The 20,749-nt window shown below is 42.1% G+C and overlaps 2 protein-coding genes across 2 annotated transcripts; one reads left to right on the forward strand and one right to left on the reverse strand.

The window, feature by feature from the left end:
• The first annotated feature begins 887 nt into the window (after window positions 1-887).
• Window positions 888-6,077, forward strand: bnip3 (BCL2 interacting protein 3). Its single transcript, XM_010869124.5, has 6 exons — window positions 888-1,327; window positions 2,067-2,388; window positions 2,660-2,735; window positions 3,588-3,694; window positions 3,877-4,026; window positions 4,512-6,077. Exons 1-6 carry the CDS (start codon window positions 1,285-1,287, stop codon window positions 4,558-4,560), a joined length of 747 nt encoding a protein of 248 aa, XP_010867426.2. The 5' UTR covers window positions 888-1,284; the 3' UTR covers window positions 4,561-6,077.
• Window positions 6,078-7,178: 1,101 nt separating this feature from the next.
• Window positions 7,179-18,591, reverse strand: ppp2r2d (protein phosphatase 2, regulatory subunit B, delta). Its single transcript, XM_010869114.5, has 10 exons — window positions 18,409-18,591; window positions 18,064-18,138; window positions 15,266-15,363; window positions 14,970-15,135; window positions 13,788-13,900; window positions 10,304-10,481; window positions 9,832-9,996; window positions 9,019-9,188; window positions 8,752-8,843; window positions 7,179-8,431 (listed from the first exon to the last, which is right to left on the reverse strand). Exons 1-10 carry the CDS (start codon window positions 18,413-18,415, stop codon window positions 8,152-8,154), a joined length of 1,344 nt encoding a protein of 447 aa, XP_010867416.1. The 5' UTR covers window positions 18,416-18,591; the 3' UTR covers window positions 7,179-8,151.
• Window positions 18,592-20,749: the final 2,158 nt, after the last annotated feature.

Genomic DNA, 20,749 nt, shown 5'->3' on the forward strand with positions numbered 1-20,749 from the left:
TTATGGCGATTTGTCCGTGCTAGAACATGCTTTCTCCTCACGAAGCCCTAAATTATCCCTGTGGTTTGGCCTGGGTTGGCGGGTGTGGTAAGGTGAGGCTCGAAGCATCGTTTTTTGTCGTTCCCCAACCAACGCACAAACCCGTAGTGGAGGATATAGACAACAGGTACAGCTACATTCCGGGTAAATTACGTATACCAACCAATTTCCAATGCCCATTGCATTTGGCCTACTCACCAATTTCAATTCACATCGGTGCTCTTCAAAGTGTAGTGGATGTATGCATCTTTAGCGGTTCCGCGTGGAGTATAGACTACCCATCAGGGTAGCCCAGTTTCAAGACCGCGAAGGAACGGACGTTTTTCAAGTTGACGTCAAACTTGGTGGCAGAAAACCCTGCAAACAATGCAACCAACCTGCAAATAATGACTACAAATGAATATATTTTCAATATTCTTAATACGTTAGTAATCCACTTAGGCCTAATTATTTATTCAAATAAAGCTAGACAACTTTACCGAATCATTTTGCCCCCAAAGTGAAATATATTTGATCTTTAACGGACCTTATCCTAACACTACCATCAACAAAAACGGCCTCATAAATATTTAGAAGTATTTTTGAGATGATGACCTGACACCAAAGTCCTCCAACTGAAAGATATTATGTTTTTTTGGTGAGGAGAACATGCTATTTTCTGACCACCTGTCTCAGAACTAGGAAGTTAGGTTGGTTTTAGCCTCGGTTATCCTACTTTGCTCTCCACCCAATTATGGATTTTTTGTTAAATGTATAGCACCCCACTACCACCCAACCCTTCTTTTCCAAGTGATCATTTAGCTCAGTTTCGTTCAATTAAAAGTAACATAACGTGCAGGAACTTGGTCCAGTCATATTCTATAGAAAACGTTTTCAAACGCCACAGATAGAAATGCCATAAATTGAGCGGACGTGATTGTTTTCTTTTCGGTTCAGATATGCAGCTTTGTTCTACGAAGCCTATTTTTATCTGAACGTTCCAAAACGGAACATCCTTCTGAACGCGCCCCATATATGAAATTCATGGAGCAATAGGCTACGCAGCTGGTGCGTTTTTTTTGGTCGCCTGGTTGTCTAGTTGTTGTTTTTTACTCTGAATGCGCTACACACGGTCCAAACCGCTCTTCCAATTCAGAGGTGTTAGAACAATATGATCTATCTTCTAATTCATTATCACATGATTCATACAATTATTTAGGGTTGCTCGACTCGATCGAACAAGCATTGCGTCCATCATTTATCAACATGTCAGGAGAGAAACAAAGGGTCACGGAGGAAAATTTACAGGGTAAGTGAATCACCGTCTCTTATATGCATGTTAAATACTGTTAATTAAACAGGCTATCATATATTGTTTTCTTCAACGGTGTATGCTATCGTCTTGGGGATATCTGAAGTCCACGTGACTGTTAACGTTGTGTTGTTAAAGTGTTGCGCTGAAGACACATTCTAACGATATGATGAATCTAGGCTTTTGCTACGGTGTCACAACCGTATTTATTCTGCGGTGTTAGACGACGCAGTTCACGTTCAGCCATGCCTTTCCTGTCTGCCCTACATTAGGCAGGCACACCGTCAACATGTAGGTTATGCCCAGCGATGCCAGCTACTGGGTAGTTGGGTTGGTGTAAAGTCCACATTGACCATGGCACACTGCTCGTAATGAGTGTTCTTAAATGCAGCGATGGTGCTATTTATAGCATTACCCGATGCGGCTACGATAAAGAACACAACAAACCCAGATTCGGCCCTGTTGTTCTTTCTCGGTTATGTAATATATGGGCGGAGGCACGAACACGTCGCGTTCCTATTGGATAACATGACACACGCGAAAGAAAAGGAAGTGGGGCTGCTGTGGGCACTGACCAGGGGCTATTTAAAGAACGAGACATTGATCAATTCTGTGTTATCTAGGTTAAACAAACTCACTTACAGACACATACCCAGACATTCTAAATCGCGCCCACAATGCAGCAGGACTCTCAATGCCTAGGTCGTAATGTCATGTGACATGTTTCTCCTCTAAGGCTCCTGGGTGGAGTTGCATTTTAACAACGGCAGCAGTCAAGGCTCCCCCGGGGATGTGGCCGTTGGGGTGGTCGAAGACCAGGCGGCTGGCCCCGGGTCTGCTGCCTCTGTCTCCATCCGGGGTGGACACCCGACGGCAGGCCCTTCCTCCATCCTGCCTGGGGACTTGGCAACCGGGTCTCCTTCCATCCCAGCCCAGGGGAGTGAGCTGATTTCCGGGTCCGGTGCGGTTCAAGGCGGGGCAGACCTGGAGAGGCTGTTGTTAGATGCCCAGCGTGAGTCAGGGAGGAGCAGCTCCAGGGGCAGCGTGCCCTGTGACAGGTGCCTGGCCACTCAGCCAATCACACACATCACAGGCTATCATGCGACAAATCAGGCTGACGTCACCTGCGTTAGCCAGGGTTAGTTATCCCAACAGAGGACACAAGAGATGAGGGGAAAACGGGCAGTACGTACCAGCTTCACCATCGCTTATTGATAATCCTTCATTGGTATTAACACACACAAGCGTCTTGATACTTGATTGTACCAGCTGGATGTGCAGTCGGAGGTGTTGTCCCTCTTGTCATGTTGTCACCCCTCTCTCCACCAGTCCTCCAAGACCCCAGACTCCTTTGCACCGCTGGGGTTCGGAGGTGCACAGCTCAGGAGAGAAAAACAGCTCACAGGTATGATGTTATGATATCTATGGTATGAAGTTGCGGTGACAGTATAGGATCAGTGTAATATTGTAATGTTAGCATCTGTGTGAGGAAGTGTCAAGAGTGTAGCATGCTAAGCCACTGAGGTCATAGGTCAGTCAAGAGTTTGGGCTCTTGCTGTTGTTTCATGCAACAAAGGTTTAGAACAACATTTTAACACAAAACTGTGCCTCTTTTCAACCATTTGATAATTCATAGTCCAATATTTCTACTCCAGTCTATTCATTTAAACTTTATTGTTGTCAGCTCAAATGGACAGTGAAAGTTATCATATGCAAGGTCATCCTGCATGTGCTTCTAAAACGAGCAACGTCTTGAGAATCCATGAATCTTATCGCAAGAGATGCTCTCTCAAGGTTGAGATAGAAGGGCATATTCTGTGTTTTTATGCCAACAGCACTGAGGTCATAATTATTGTCTGAAAGTATACCAAAATATGGTCAGTCTGTCAACTGAATCTCTACACTTGTCCTGTAACCAATTTTAAGCAAGCAGATTCTGGCAAAATGAAGGAACCATACAAGATATTCCTCACAGACATCTGTTTGCTTTGGCGTCTGCTTTGTCCGCTCTTGTCTTGGTCAATAAAGCAGCTCCTACCCCGAAAGGCCACCTGACCTTTCTTCATTATTGACCTCCCCTTAACCCTTCATGGGGTGGTGTTTGTTGAAGCACAATGTAGACTGTCACAGGTTATAAAACACGTATAATATTTATGTTTTGCAATAGATTAAATCATTTTCGGGACAGACTGAGAGCCAAGCAAAAGACCCGTTTCTAAGTTGTTGATCGATGAAAAGGTTCTGTGTTCTCTTTCAGTCAGAAGAGGATTACTTAGAAAGGAGGCGTGAAATAGAGAACCTGATGAAGAAGAATGCAGACTGGATCTGGGATTGGTCGAGTAGACCTGAAAACGTCCCGCGCAAGTAAACAAGTAGCATGTATTTGAATTTAACAGAGTTTTTAAATCTATTAAATTCAACTTTATAGTATTACATTAAATCCATTCAATTCTACTTTATAGAATTATATAGTAGAATAGATAGCCAAACCACTTGTTGCAATGTACCTTTCTAATGTATTTTCATGGTCTCTTTCTGGGTCTCAGGGAGTTTGTTCTGAAGCATCCTAAACGTGCCAACCCTCTCAGCATCAGAAACACCAGTGTCATGAAGAAAGGTGGCATTTTCTCTGCTGAGTTCCTCAAGGTCTTCCTCCCCTCTCTGTTCATATCCCACGTACTTGCCATCGGCCTGGGGTGAGTTATTAAAGGGGGGGTTGTGACAAATGTATCAAAAGAGCTGATGAACATGAAATACGCCAGTTTCATTGATGTTATTACTGTTAATATAACTGTTACTATTTCTTAATAAAAGGCTAAAAAAAGCAGCATACCTGGAAAACCACACATAATAAACAACTGTTATAAAACACTGTTTTGGATAACCCTCTCAGATTTTCAGTGTGTTCAGAATATTCAGCTCTACAGCTAAATCCCCAGATTAGATTTATTGCTTTTTCCGGTTGCTGTTCTCTGTGGAAAGAATAGATGTCTTCTGCTTCGGTGACCCATCGGAGTTTGAGCTGTAAACTCGATACACAGGGGACTGTAATGTGAAAAAGCCCAGTTCGCCGACAGAAAAATGGAAATAAGAAACGTTCCACGTTGTGCAAATTGTACGAAATAAAGTTTTTGCGAAACGTAGAGTGTACTAACGGACTTATTTCCCCCTCGGTCTTCAGTGTGTACATCGGAAGACGCCTAACCACCTCCGTGACCAGTACCATCTGAGAAGGAGGTCCCTACAAAACTGGAACGACATTGCTTTCGCATCAACACCACTACCATCTGCCACAGCTACTAGGCATGAAGTGACGCTTATTAGTTAGAAATAGGCTCTGTCATGTTTCCCCAGTCCCTGGCTGGTACAGTGGCAAATGGCACGCTGTTCATTATAAAGTGTACTACTTTCAACCACAGTTGCCGCAGGGCTCCGGACTAAAATAACGCATCACATAGGACTCAGTGTGCCGTTTCGGCCACAGATCCCTTTTCCTGGCGGAAGGCCTCACGCGCCCTATTGTACCCCTGTGAATACTGTTGGCTTTTCCCCTAGTTCCCACTGCCGCTGTTAAAACCAGTTTCACTGGAAAGTAGACCCCAGTGTTCCTCCTTCCTGCCTGTGTTCTATGTCCGATTAGGGGGACCATCTTATGGTCGTTTTGTAGCCATTGTTGTGATCAGCTGATTTTCACTTTGTCACTTTCAAGCCATGTCTATCTTGCTCCGAGTTGAGACATTGTAGCAGACCTATCAGGCAGTTGATGATGGGTACGAGATGGTCTGACGGTGGTTCAGAAATGTCCTGTGGATTTTAAATTCATGGCCACGTGAGTGATCATAATCGTGGAAGTTACATTGGAGGGGGTCTGTGTTTCCAAATACACGATGAAGTAATGATTGCTTTGTCAAATGTCTTGGTTTGCAAAAAAAAAAGAGGATTTAAGCATTGAATGAAAATACATTTCAGACACTGATTCTACACCTGGATCGCTAGGCCTTAATTATTAAACAAGGTAACAGTCTGAGATTACAAAGAGTTGAAATAGAAAATCTTCAAATAGTTTTTAGAACTATTGGAGACATGAGGTAGAGTAGGGTATCGTATCTTATGTCTTATCCTACATTAGCCCTTATTAGGTCACAAACACAATTCTATCATCTGATGTTCTGTCAGCGCCTGTATTTTCAGTTGGCTGGTCAGGGTATTATTCTTCACTCAGGATTCTGTTTTCGGGGACAGCAACACACATTTACTGAATGGATGTGTACTGCTAGACTTATGCATACAAAGTAAATGTTATTTGTCAAGCGAAATGCAAACCCCAACTACTGCTGTTTTATAATTGGTAGCTATTTGATTGCCTTATTTTGCCCGCATGACTTTGAAATTCACTGTTTTTTCACGCCATTGACATTTACAGTACATGTGCTGATTGGGTTGATTTATCCAAATAAATTAGCAACTGAGGGATTTTAAATAATTTTCATTTAGCTTACATTTCACTGAATTATGAAGTTCAATATTCTCTCAATGCTTTAATATTTTGTTCTAAGAATGAAAAGTGCAACTATGAGCTTTGTGGATAATGATTATTTTACACAATGTTTTGAAAGTCTTGCATAGGGATGAACGATCTTTGTTTCTGCATGTCTTGTAGAGCTTTTCAGCATGCCAAGTGTATGTGAATCAGAAAACTGTTAAGTTTGAACTGTAACTTAAAAAATAAACGGTCCCATCTTGAAAATATTACTGTCATCATTTATCTAAAATGGCCATTTCCTAACTGGTGTTCTCAGTAGTTTCTAATGACAAAATTGTCTTTTAAACCTACTCTTCAGGTCTAGCATACCAAGTAGTAAAAACTCTTAACTCCTATTCAGGTAAACACACAATTTATTTAACTTTGGTCAAAAATAATCAAAAGATGTATACATTTCCACAATATTAGCATTTTTATTCAACAAGGAACAGGGTCATTCAACTGAATACTTAAGTCCCCCCTAAAAAGTTCCTGATTTAACGAGCTTAACTACACAATGTTGTACTTTTCAACCATAAATTTGTTTGTGATGTTCTGACCGTTGCATGGGTGCGTGTATGTTCCACATTACACTTTGTTGACAGATGTCCGGTTTCTTCTGAGGAGGTCCTCAGCAGTTGTTGGGTCTGGCTGTGTTTATACATGTGGACAAATTTCAATGTTCCCGGATAACTGGCATAAAAGCCGATCTGACTGGTAAAATAAAAAAAATGTAAAAAAAAAAGATCGAAATTAGGCGGCACATACAAACACAGCCTATTGCTCACTCTTGATTCACTTCGTTTCATCTTCCGCCTCTACAGACTTTAATTTAAAAACTTGACGGGTAAAAAATAAAAAGACTTTCACCCGCCTAGGTGCTTCAGATCAACGCAGGTAACGAGGTAACAGATTTTAGGGTATGAGACGCGGGGTCAAAATAGGCTCCTCGCTACTGCATGCCGATTTTAGCATCCACATTAAAACCCAAAATGAAGTACAGCAGCCTTCCCTACAGCATCTCTCCGATGGCATTACGCCACTTAACCATTGTCAGTAGACCTAGGGTGTTACTTAACGACCAGTTCCCCCTCAACCGTGAGTGTGCATTAAAGCTGGAGTTCCTCATCAACAATTATTGGACTGCAACGTATAGTAACGCCATGTCGACGACTAGCCTAACACAGCAGCACAGCCAATACATTTCATCTCATGAGTAGTGACCGTCGAGATAAGGGAGAACCGCATGATCAGGTGTCTTAGAAAATGGTCGTCATTTCAATGTAAACAAGTAGAACGCAGTAAAGAAACCTCAGATACATTCGATATTGTAAAAACACATCTCGTTGTAGTTTTCGTTACTTTTATTAAGTGGTTGACACCAGACGGTGTGATATACAGGTATATAGTCAGTGAGTGAGTAAATGTTATTATGCATGAGAAAAAAGGAGAAATAAAATAAACAAAAAAAAAAAATATCAACAAAAATAAACAAAATCAACTGTCCACTGACCGAACTGAAGACCTGTGTTTAAGTGCTAAAAAGTTCAAACAGCAAGGCCTGAGACAGCCAGGGAGGAGGAATGTTATCTAGAGAGCGCCAACATGTCCAGTAACCTTCCCCAAATTCCCAGGTTCTCCAAAAACTCTGGCTTATTGCATGAACACTGGAGTTTCTAGACAACCCGGAAATTACATTTTGGAAACCAACCGAAAATGTTCAACTCCAGTCATCAAGCTAATTTCATTTCAGTTTCTCCAAGGCCCAGATTTACAGTTAAGAGACTATTTATCTCGACACACGACGTCATTCCTCCTGATTCCATAATTTTGGTCGTCAAATCATAGAAAGAAAAACAAGGCTCAGACTCTGAAATAAATACACTAACATTTTTTTGGCCTCTTTGTTGAGTCCATCCATATTTCTGCAGCAGTCAGGCCGGGCTGACCTGCGGTTCCTGCGTCTGTCTTCCCTCAAAACGTCAGAAGACTCCAACCAACACCTCAGACACTAAAGAAACAAGGCTGTCTTCAACTCCAGAAGGTGACCAGACATCTGGCTGGCTACACATTGAAACTAGTGTATCACATTTCTTCTTTCATTAGGGAGGACAGAAACAAGGCCGTTTGCTGCTGCTGCTGCTGCTGTTGTTGTTGTTCTTTCTTTAAACAGATTTAACGACTACGCTTAACTATGCAAAGAACAAGACTTCTGTCCATTCGTGGTAAGGTAGGTATGATGGCTGGGTTTCGGGAGGGGTGGGGGAACGGTTCGGGGACTAGAGATGGATGTTTACGTTTAGTTGATCTTGTCCTGGAATATGTACAGGTTGTTGGTGGCGGCGACTGCAATGACGTTCTCCTTCGGGTGCCAGGCGGTGTGCAGGATCTTCTTGTTGAAGTCCAGGCTGTCCACGCTGATTTCGTCCTTCTTCCTCTTGCCCCCGGTCGACACCTTCCGGGGTTTCAGGACGGCCCGCGGTTTACTGTTCTCCCTGGACGCCTCCAGCGTGATGTCCCGCCGCGTGTTACGATCAAACATCCGGAAGAAGTTGTTGTACGAGCCCGTCATGATGGCGCTGCGCAGAAGAGCAAGAGGTGGTGAATTACATCCTTTGAAAAGTGCCCTAAAAACACATTTGATCATCGTGCCTATTATGAAATAGAGATGTTGTGAGTACTGAAATACACACGTAAAGGATTGGGAAACTTGAAGGCATACTGCACTTCGTTAGAAGGTGCAAATTTGTAATCTAGTGTGAAGGAAGATTCCTACCAAAGGGGTAGGAATGAAATTGCAGGTGAGAGTGATAATGCGGATGGGGCTAGTTACTCTCTTGGGGGGGGGGGGCTCACTTCACTTTGAAAGAATCTAGGGGAATGGCGCGTCTGGCCTTACCTGTCAGAACCGTTCCAGCAGCACTCAAACTTGTCAAAGATACAGTCGTTTTCATACAGTGAGCAGAGCTTGCTACGGAGGTATTCGTGCACCTGTAACCCCCAAGAAAATAAAAACAGGTCAGATTTATTTATTTATTTGGCCTTTTCTGTTGATTAAAAAAAATACTGTTTATGGCCGTGTTCATATAACTACTATTAAATATGAAAAACGGGGTTAACAAGCAATAATTATTAACACACAACATCAACAGCAGCCAGTGGGTACCTGATAAGTTTCAACTGGCCGGTTCTCCATGTTCAGATCCCACACCTTGACAGACAGGTAGTCTCTGGTCATCATGTAACGGCCGCTGTGACTGAACTTCACGTCCGATATCGACGAGATGATCTCAGAGAAGAAAGACCGGCTGCTGGGGTCCTCAGGCTCCTCGAAGACTGACACACAGCCGACATGGGAAAGCAGTCCGCAAACACAAGGCATTAAAAACCAGTCCGCAAAAACACAAGGCATTAAGAACCAGTCTGCAAAAAGACAAGGCATTAAGAACCAGTCCGCAAACGCAAGGCTTTAAGAACCAGTCCGTAAACAAGACATCGGACACCAGTCCGAACAAAGTTTGTAAAAGCCATTGAGCAGTTACATTGATTGTAAGGATGGGTCCCTGCATTGATGGCAACCTGAGCCATACAGGACCACGCTGTGTGAGAAACAGGCACTAATCCCACTCAAAATAATATAAATGTTAAATGTCTGTATAAGCTCAAATAATGTCTGTCCACTGAAAACAACAAAAAACACGAGAACGTCAACTACAATATGAAATCCAGCCCACAAATAAACAACGAAATTAGACGAGCAGCCTGTACACAAGACCTGTACACGCCAACACTGTGTGGAGGGCTCCCGGTTTCACTCCTGGTTTGACTCCGATAAAAGTTGGGCATTCTGAACAGCGTACTGGCTTCAACTCGCTGGCAACTTTCCCTCGCCAGGTACAGAAAAGGTAAAGGGGCCAGATCGATATGCGCCACCCTGCCGTGGGCAGCTGTGGCCAAACTTACAATGCGCCAGACTCACATTTGCTCTGCCGGTCACAGAGGGCGGCGGCTCGCATGTCGCAGAGGCGGATGGTTCCCTTGCTGCTGCTGTACACGAACACATTGCACTGGTGCGGGTGGCACTCGGCGGCGGTGATCACCTCCGTCAGCTCCTCCATGTTGGCAGGTTTTATGTCTACAATGTCTGGGGGGGGGGTGTAGTCAAGGAACGGGACAATCGCGACATGGCCGGTAATCTGCCCACAGCCCCCCTCCCAAGAACCTCCACACACAAAGACAAAACGCAGAGACGAGCATGTCACACACACACACACACTTTTTACATACTCTCTTTTACACACACACACACACACACACACACAGTTTTCTGCATGCACACGTACACACCTCACCAAGGTCACTAGCAATAAAATCTGATTGCCAATATAATCTGATGTAAGATATATATATAGATACCCCCCCCCCCCCCTTTAAATGTACAAAAAGGATACTAAAACTCCTATCTGTGATTTCTAGGTGCCATAGATTTATCCTAAGATCATCTGCTGAAAGGTATGTTTCATGATCACTATTTACTGAAATGGAATTGATGTGATATGTGTGCGCGTTAGCGAATATCCTCCGCGGGCTAGCCTCCACCATTAGGTCCATAGGCATCAGCACGGGAACCTAGAAGGAATGACATCACATGAGCCAAGAGAACTATCCTGCAAAAACATCCTTTACTATGCGCTTTAAAAAGTACAGACATTTAAACAGTGCAATTTTTAAGAGGTCATTACAACTTGCTCTCAATTGTGTGATTCCGGTGGTTGGATTAAGAAAAACAGTTGTGCCTCGGCTGTTTATCAGCATTGGCGACATGCCCCAAAAAGAATGGCAAGCTGACTCTGTTAAATGCCAACTCGGTCATGTGAAAAATGAAGTACACCTCCTGGTGTTTTTAGTTTTTACATATTTGCACATGCAGATATGCAAGCGTCTCTTCAACACTACAGACCAGCAACGATAACCAAATATAACAACTGACACAGACAACGATTTGGGTGAAATAACTTAATTCAGTAGTTTCTTGTAAGTTTTCATCAGTCTCTCACAGTCCAGGAGGAATGTTTGAGGGCTATCTGACAGGCACAGCTTGTTTCAAGTCCCCACCAAAATGTTTCTACTATGTGATATTCTGATGTACAGTGGATAGAAAAAGTCTACACATCCCCTTTGTGATGTAAAATAATGAGACAAAGATAAATCATGTCAGAACTTTTTCCACTTTTAATGTGACCTATAATGTGAACAATTCAATTGAAAAACAAACTGAAATCTTCGAGGGGGAGAAATGAAAAATAAAAACCTTACAATAACCTGGTTGCTTAAATGTGCACAACCCCTTATAACTGGGGATGTGGCTGTGTTCAGAATTAACCAATTCTAACTAATGTTAAATAGAAGTAATGACACACATCATTTAAAGTGACTGATTAATCACAAATAAAGTTCAGCTGTTCTAGTAGGATTTTCCTGACATTTTCTTAGTTGCATCTCATACCAAAAGCCATGGTCCGCAGAGATCTTCCAAAGCATCAGAGGGATCTCATTGTTGAAAGATATCAGTCAGGAGAAGGGTACAAAAGAATTTCCAAAGAATTAGATATACCATGGAACACAGTAAAGACAATCATCATCAAGGGGAGAAAATATGGCATAACAGAGACATTACCAAGAACTGGATGTCCCTCCAAAATTGATGAAAAGACGAGAAGAAAACTGGTCAGGGAGGCTTCCAATAGGCCTACAGGAATTTCTGGCAAGTACTGGCTGTGTGCTACATGTGACAACAATCTCCCGTATTCTTCATATGAATGGGCTATGGGTTAGGGTGGCAAGATGGAAGCCTTTCTTACAAAGAAAAACATCCAAGCCCGGTTGAAGTTTGCAAAAACAAACATCAAGTCTCCCAAAAGCACGTGGAAAATGTGTTTTGGTCTGATGAAACCAAGGTTGAACTTTTTGGCCATAATTCCAAAAGATATGTTTGGCACAAAAACAACACTGCACAACACCATACCCACAGTGAAGCATGATGGTGGGAGCATCATGTTTTGGGTCTGTTTTTCGTCAGCTGGAACCAGGGCCTTAGTCAGGGTGGAGGGAATTATGAACAGTTCCAAATACCAGGCAATTTTGGCAGAAAAACCTTCAGGCATCCATTAGAAAGCTGAAAATGAAGAGGAGGTTCACCTTTCACCACAACAAGGACCCAAAGCACACATCCAAATCCACAAAAGCATGGCTTCAACAGAAGAAGATTAACATTTTAGAATGGTCCAACCAAACCCCAGACCTGAATCCAATTGAACATCTGTGCGGTGATCTGAAGAGGGCTGTGCACAGGAGATGTCCTCGCAGTCTGACAGATTTGGAGCGCTTTTGCAAAGAAGAGTGGGCAAATATTGCCACGTCAAGATGTGCCATGCTAATAGACTCCTACCCAAAAAGACTGATAAAATCAAAAGGTGCGTCAACAAAGTATTAGTTTAAGGGTGTGCACACTTACGCAACCAGGTTATTGTCAGTTTTTTTCTTCTTTTTTTTTTTTACCCTCAAAGAATTCAGTTTGTTTTTCAATTTAATTGTTCACGGTATAGGTCACATTAAAGGTGGAAAAAGTTCTGACATGATTTAGCTTTGTCACATTTTTTTACACCACAAGAACCTGCCATTTTAACAGGGGTGTGTAGACTTTTTATATCCACTTTAGGTTTGCTTTTGGTCCACTCTTGATACTGTTCCACCGTACGACGGTTCATCTACCAGGACCCCAGAGGGTAGATGATCTGTCGGACAGTGGAACAATATATTTAAAATGGAAATGGCTTTATAACCCCTTTAAGCAAATCATGGGCATCAATAATCTGAGAGCTTTGGCATGATGCATTCCCATAAACCCCTATGGTTAAGTCCAAACCAGAAGTTTGTAATCTTTATGAAAGGCTGGACACTCCTAATTTACTCTCTAATGACTATGTAATTAGTTGCACCTAATTCTAATTTCAGGGGTGTACTAATGTTTTCTACATAAGGAAATGTAATCTCCCTGTAATTTAAAAGCATGAATGGTTTCAACATTTTTGTATGTGATATGTAAATTTAGATTACCTATATAAATATAGTTCAAATTTCTCAAATATGCAAAAAACAACATCCATGAGGTGTACTTTCACATATATAAATATGGTGTTATTTAATTTGCTTTTTGACACTGATATTGTTGGCAGAAAAAAAAGTAAATGTTGACTCTTGAAAGTATGCCTAAGCAAAAATATGTTAGCATACTTGACAATATGTTGGTTTTACAAAATATTTTGCAGGAGTTGAGCTTAACCTCTATCTGAATACAGCCACAACACTGGATTGGACAGTAAATTAAAGAACTGTCCAGAAAATACTACCTATCATTATTTACAATAATTTATATTTTGTAACGACCACAAGATAACATTTGTGATCCAGAAAGTCTAATGGGGAGATAGACATGATTTACTGGGGCAAAGCAATTTATGTGTAATGCCGGCCCCCATCAAATGGACAACAAGAGACTTGCCTGCCCCTGTCAAATGGACAAGAGACTGCGTTTTGTTGAGTTAGAAGGTTGCACAAACGCATTAGGTTATAATCTGTATTGAATTTACATTTCACCACTGGTTTCGAGGATTGAGAAAACATGCATTTTATTTTTTACATTCAACTTATTTGCTTGTACATCACAAGTCAGACATCAACTTTGTTACAGGCAGAATACACGATTATATGAAAATGCTATTTCTAAAGCTGTTTAAAAACAGCACAGAAATGAATGCATTTCATTGACAGCTGCTCTTTATCCTTGGTGGGTGGGACAGAAGCTGTGAGGCTGGAGTGAATTAAACCGGTCTTCCTCCATACCAAGTGAATTGCGCTCAACAAGATCAGACATACCCTTAACGATGTGATTCTAAAAGGATCTCTCAGACGCCCGTCCTCGTCTTTCAAGTTGTACCCCTCTGCTCTTTTGTCCCTTTCGCTGATCTTCCATAGCTTGATGGTTTTGTCTGTCGGTGAAAACGTGTGTCAACTTCAGCACGGATTTCATTACTTTTGGTCAAGCTGGTCCCATCGTACAATTCAATGCTGAGTTCAGACAATATGCATTACCTTGGAATAATGTACACGGTATTGTTGAAATCTCAACACTGACTTAAAAGGGAGATCCACCTCCAGAAACAAAAGTCATGAAACTCCTGGCAATGTGTGTGAACGCCTGTTCTATTACTGGGTGAAAAAACATTCCCCATAAATATGTGGGTCTTTCTGCAAAACCAGGAACCTGTGCGCAACACATCAGTACTATATAGCACTTATCAATGGAGATACGGGGTCAACATAATGTTTATATATCATGAAGATCTCCAGATCTCCAAATCAGCCAAGGGATGTTATGGGCATACTGAATAAACCCGAACAGTCTGTCTAGGTTGCCAGTTACAAAGTATTTACACTTAAGGTTTCCTCAAATTACAACGTGTGCTTGCAGATTAATATTTCTTACTTCAACTATCACGAGGCAGTTCCCTCTCTGTGTCATCACTGCAGGTACTCTGGCATGTTACCATAGCAACTGGAATCCCACTGCTTTGAGCTAGAAACACGATCACTAGCAGAGAGGACCACGGTGAGATTTTTGACTCTTAAAATAATACCAAGGCTTGTTTAAAGTTCCCAGGCTGTGTTGAATTGCATGAATTTTTTTGTCAACTAATTAATGCCAAAAATATTGACTGTCCATATTTGTGAAATAAAACAATACCTCAATTATATGTGTATTTTTCCATGAGAATTATTTGGATAATGAAACGCTCAGTCTGTGTTCAGCTTGAACTGTACTTGAAAGGCGTTTTCCAGCAACCACTTCATATGCAGATATTGACTTCTATATCATTATGTTCCGAAGGGGTCTAACTAACTAGTAACATCACTGTGACTGGGCTAAGCAGTTGACAAAGATGTTACATGTTGCTTGCCACTGCATAACCACGACAAAATCTAGCAGAAGTATTTACAAAGTAATGTACGTAATTTTACTATCACCCATACATAAATAAAGGGGTGCCTGTCACTTACCGTTTGTCGAGAGCAAAGAGTGAGCAGCGTTCTGTTGGGGTAGCCATCTTATTTTGTTGATTTTCTCCTCGATTTCTAAACTTTTCAAATAGTCAAACTCCGGTTCGTGACTCTGAAAAGTGCTGTACACATTGTACTCTCCTCTGGAGTGAGGGCGATTTTTACTCTGAAATAAAATGTTTAATTAATTATTAGTAGACCAGCCTTAAAAAAAAACAACCAAAATGCGTTACACGAACAAAATCTGATTGTAATTTTTTTTACAATACTAGATGTGCACTTGATGGTAAACTGACTTCTTGTTCCCGTTGGAATATGACGACTCTACCACCTTTGTCTCCTGTTGCTAGCAGTTCTCCAGAATAGTTGAACTCAACCGTTGAGATTATGTCCGCTGAGAAATACACAACACCACAATGACGTTAAACCATCCAGAACCTGAGTCAAATACATGTTCACATTAATAACAGACAACTGAACATCGACAATAGCATTGATGATCACGGATGGCAGGGGCATATTAATATTCTTACCCCTTGTACAATAAAGGCTTACACACCAGAATTAATAACATTGACCAAACACAGTCACATCTGGGACACAAAACCAAAACATTTTAAATTACAGTGTGATAGACAAGCAGTGGGGCTTGTCAATCTTATTAGACAGGGGCCCTAATGTAACATTCACCCTGTCATTACCGGTCTTAACAGTTTCAGGCGCTACACTGTACTTCACCAGTCAATGCAACAACACTGACAGCTCACTGGGGGGCATAGCCTAATGAGAAGACAGAATGGTTATGAGTAATGCCAGTCCCTCTTCGAGACACGCGCAATTACCTTGATGCAACAACTCGGCTAGCCAGGCCATATCGGATGCACTTAAATGTCTCAAGAACTAAAGACAACAACACCACGACCACAAACAGAACGAGACAGTGGAACTCGGGCAGCAGCAGGAAGTGTGTACTACAGCATTAACACCACAAACTGACCATGTCAGTCGTCCACGAACATCTGTCTTCAACAATTAACAGCGTTAACAGGTCATGTGACCACGGTTCCGGAGATAAAGTAGAACACCCGACTCACCTAAAATCATCACAATAAAGAGTCAGACCTTCCACAATGACAAAATAGTGAGAGTAAACTCTGCCAACTCTCTGGGCATTGCAGATAAATTCCTGAAAGTACCTAGCTACTCCGCATGTTCCATTCTAAACTTTTGTAGGAAGAAGGACAACTCTGCAGAAGACACTAAGTCTAAAACTTTATTTCCTTCTCATTACGATCAGTCCATTAGAAGCGTGTAACTTTTTACAAATATAATATACAGTTCTGCCATTGGGGCTTCACTTTTAGCTGGCGCCATAAAACACCTGACATACTTTCTGAAGACACACTTGAGTGAACAAAGTAATATGAGGCAGGAGTGACTAGTTCACTCACAGCAGACTGTCTAGCTATATAGCCGTTCAGATAAGATAAGATGTTCTTTATTGTCCATTAAATCCAAGAAAGAATGTCTCTAAGGAACGTGGGTTGTGTGCATAGACGCACATAAACACTTCCCCCGGGCCAGTGCACAGCTCTGGCCTGAGGCTGACCCACTATAGCCAATACAGAGGCCCTAAGACGGTCCTTTGGTAAAAGGATGCAGCTGACCCAGCACTGAAAGACATAAACACTACCTATACTACCGCCCTGCGACCGGCACGCGGCCAGGGAGAACCGAGTCACACAGCAAGTAGAACGTTCATTGGGACAAAAAAGTAAAATGCTTCGCACCAGAACAAAAAATAAACAGAGGTTCTTATACCTCCCCAGGTAGTCTAAGAATCAGGCTGCACCTTCATGCACAGGCCCGGTTTGCTCGACATGCCGGTCAAATAGAGAGGCCACAGGATGTACGCTGAGATAGATGTGTGTGTGTGTGTGTGTCACTTTAAGCATCACAACTCCCAGGCAGTGGGCCACTGGGTTATTTATAACAAAGCAGCAGTGAGCGGGGGAGAGAAGCCGGAAACAGGGCGCTTTCCTCCAGCTGACAGCACAGCAGCATCGGAGCTCAGCATGCCCCTTTCTCCAGGGATGCTCGGCCAACTGTGCTGCCTTCCAGCAATCCACGGCAGACAGACACGTACTCATAACCTCCGTCAAAAACCAAAACGCTTAATCCTGAACCGGATTCAAAACGAAATCTGTCGGCATGACATGGTAGTAAGAGTCCCAAACTACGAACAGCTTCAGAATTAGTGGCAGAGCATTTGCCATTGGGTGAGCCCAGAACAGGCATGGACATGTGTATTTCCTGGTTAGATCAGTGTGGCTCCGTTGGTTTAGCATAGTGTTAGCACTGGCAGGGCTGCGGGTTTAATTCCTGCTGGGGACCAGTACAAAATGGGAAACAATGTCCACTAAATGACCAATATGTCACTGTTAATACTTAAGACTCATTCAGAATGAGTATAGTTAGTAGGTAGGAGCACAATGAGGGAAAACACCCTATGAATCAAACTTAATTCAAGCCACAAGATAGTCCAGCATCACTATACCTGTCAATCATCACACTGCAAACCTTACAGACCATCATCATCATCATCATCATCATCACCACCACCACCACCTCCTCCTCTTCTTCTATAACAGGAGGGTGTAGAACCAGACATCAATACGAGTCTCTTACGCAAACACGGGCAACATAGCGTTGCAAGATCTACAGTAACGAATTAGTTAGCTCAAGTAACGTAACGATGGCTGAAACTTCAGTCAGATGAAGCTAACAAACTTGTTTTGACCGACGTCGCAAGACAGAATCACAGCTGACTTCTACATAATACATTACATCCTCCACAACTAACTACCTAACAGGTTCGCCAAGTAGCTATCATAAATTAGCTGGCTACCCTCAGTCAGTTCAGGCACTAGGCTAACGCCCGGTAGGTACATAGGCTACTGTAGCTCACTAACAACAATCTGCATTGGTAACTATGCTAACTAGCTAACATTAAAACACAAAAGTGATTAGGCCAATAAAGGCTGACCTACTAAGACCAGAAATTAAGATATATATTTTGAAATGGAAACATTACCTTCCGCAACATCTTCGTCTATGGCTCCCTTCACTTGAGAGAAGCACCATTGGAAATCGTTCCCTCCTCCGACACCTACAAAACATGACACATGAATAACGTGAATATATAGCTAGCAAGAAAATACGAGCAGGTACTGCAGAGACACCGAGCAATAGTTCCTACCTTTAAATGTGTACTTCAACATAACAACTAGCTATCTAACAGTAGAGTTTGATTTGGTACACATTCTAAGAGGGCACTGTAGCTATCGGTTGCTTGCTAGCCAAGAAACTTGCAATGCTTTTAGGCCGCGCTGATGCGAGGACAGTGCAGGGCCCCCGCCTACAAAGTTGACAACCTTACCTGCCATTGCCACTTTCTGCAACAGAACTGGCGTCTCTGGGGGGTCTTCCGAGGGTGATTTGAGTTGTAAGGATTATATTTCAGTGCAGGATATTACAAAGAAACAGTGATTAGACTCGTGAATAAGGGCTTCCAGAAATGCCCGTGATTTTTTTTCAATCCAAAATGGCGCACGTTGACAGTCGACATGACACAGTGACGTCATTTAGACGCTTCAAAAGTCTATTTGAAGCGCTCGAGTATTTCAGAAGTGCACCCTTTATGCGCAGCTTCCTGGACAGTTGCCTACAAGACATACAGACGTGGGAAAGTGAACTATTATCTGAACGTATTGACCTTTCAATTTTATTGCAAATTGCATTAGGTTTCTCAAAACAAACTCAATGCAGTACAATTAGTGGCATTGTCATAGACATTAACATTAAATTGGTTGAGCCTGTGAAACACATCTATATTTTATTGATAAACATAGTCTAGGACAAGACTCAAGTGTTTCTCAACCATATCTACAGGTAAACATTGGGGAGATCAATGCCTAAATGCTCACACAAAAAAGAGGAAACATACTATAAAGGAAAATAAATTGCTAGAGTCAACAAATATTTTGGTTATTTAATAAAGTTAGTTTTTAGGGGTGAAAGAATATTCCCAATGGAATATTATACGATAGGGTTTCACAGAAGTGTGCCTGTTTTCTTTTTGCCTCACCTGCCCATTAATTCAATTTCTTCTTTTTCTTTTTCCTCATGCCCCATTGTGTTGCTACAATTAAACAACACTCACCATTTGAGTGAGTTAGGATTTAAAATTACATTAGTATTTGAAAATGTGATTGTGGTTTTAATTAGTTTGATGTACTGTTGCATTTTTTTCAACACCTTTGGTGGCGCCACGCCGGGGCGAGACGGGGTACCCAGTGATCCCATTAGTACCCTCAAGAATGATTCAGGAATGCAGGTCGAGTGTTCGTGGAGGAGGTGCCTCACTCAACTCCAAACCGCCTCCAGTGATCAGCTCTACTTGGCATGGACCCAGCCCCGTCTTAGCTACCCCAGTCACAACCTCCTGGTGCCGCTAATGTTTAACACCACAGTGGTGCCAACCACTTTTGTCTTGAGCAAGAGTAGTTGATTTTTAAATTTGGACTGATAATGTTAGGTTGTGCCTCATAAAACCATAAAGTGTATGCCTGGAAACCTTTCCTTTATTGAACTTGTTAGGTCTGACAATACGTGATTGGTAATACATTTAAAATACATTTAAAATAAATTGCTATTTCCAATTATGTGTTGCAATTAAACTAAAGTATGAAGTAAGGTTGGTTGGTGTCCCTTTGTTAGATGCTTGGCAATGTGGGTGGATTGACTTCCTGCCTGTTGGGCCCTCCCCGGAATAGGGTCACAGTATCACTGGACCCCCCCTGTCTCAACCGCAATGTTTTACGCTGCTATATTATTGGGCCGGGGAATAGGGTCAGTTCTCCTTCTCCACTGTAAATCATTGTTAACCTAAAAAATGCACTCTCTAAAATGTTCCTGTCTCCTGGTCCGTTTAAACTTTGGAGGACATGAGGTCTTGGCACACAACTCCCGAGTACCAAGCTCAATATCCTTTTTGCTGCCTCTGTCCAAAGTCCTCCTGATTGTGCTGCAGATGAAGTTGTTTTATAGACTCTAAACACAGCCCAAATGCATTTATTAATTAATACCACTTGTACTCTTAAAATGTTCACCCGGCACAGCCAGAAGAGGACTGGTCACCCCTCCGAGCCTGATTCCTCTCTAGGTTTCTTCCTAAATTTCAGCCTCTCTTTTCCTAGCCATTGTGCTTCAATACTGTTGTTGCTTGCTCCTTGGAGTTTCATGCTGGGTGTTTTGTAAAAGCACTTTGTGACAACTACTGATATTTAAAGGGCTTTATACATACATTTTAATGATTGATTGATTAAAGGGTGTCCATTTTGACAGACTGTATATTTATTACTATTTAAATACCAAGTTTTGCAGTCGTTAGGTATTAAACTCTGTCAGAAACAGAAAAAATGTATATGCAGTGTCACTAGAGGAACATTGACGTAAATGGATGTATGATTACAGTGATAGTTTGTTACTGTTCTGGGTGAAATACTTTCAAGTTTATCAAGGTCAATAGATATACATGAGCTAAATGCCACTGTCCCTCAGTTTTTCCTGCCCCTTTTGTCTCTCCCTCTATCGCCTCCTCATTCTCCTCACTCTCTTTCTCTACCTATCTCAGATTTGGGGACAAGGCCATTAGGCCATGCTCATTTTTGAATTATTAAACTATTCTGTCAGTCCATCTTGCCATGATTCATGTTCTT

This window comes from Esox lucius, chromosome 6, assembly GCF_011004845.1.
Source record: "Esox lucius isolate fEsoLuc1 chromosome 6, fEsoLuc1.pri, whole genome shotgun sequence".
In the NCBI taxonomy this organism is placed as follows: domain Eukaryota; kingdom Metazoa; phylum Chordata; class Actinopteri; order Esociformes; family Esocidae; genus Esox; species Esox lucius.

What these genes read in the sequence shown, in the direction of transcription:
- bnip3 (XM_010869124.5), top strand. Translation starts at nt 1,285, where the DNA reads ATGTCAGGAGAGAAACAAAGGGTCACGGAGGAAAATTTACAGG. An exon ending in GGCAGCGTGCCCTGTGACAG is followed by an intron (nt 2,389 to 2,659) that starts GTGCCTGGCCAC and finishes TCTCTCCACCAG; the next exon opens with TCCTCCAAGACCCCAGACTC. An exon ending in GTACTTGCCATCGGCCTGGG is followed by an intron (nt 4,027 to 4,511) that starts GTGAGTTATTAA and finishes CTCGGTCTTCAG; the next exon opens with TGTGTACATCGGAAGACGCC.
- ppp2r2d (XM_010869114.5), bottom strand. An exon ending in CTCTTTGCTCTCGACAAACG is followed by an intron (nt 13,901 to 14,969) that starts GTAAGTGACAGG and finishes TTTCACCGACAG; the next exon opens with ACAAAACCATCAAGCTATGG. An exon ending in CTGTGACCGGCAGAGCAAAT is followed by an intron (nt 9,189 to 9,831) that starts GTGAGTCTGGCG and finishes GCTGTGTGTCAG; the next exon opens with TCTTCGAGGAGCCTGAGGAC.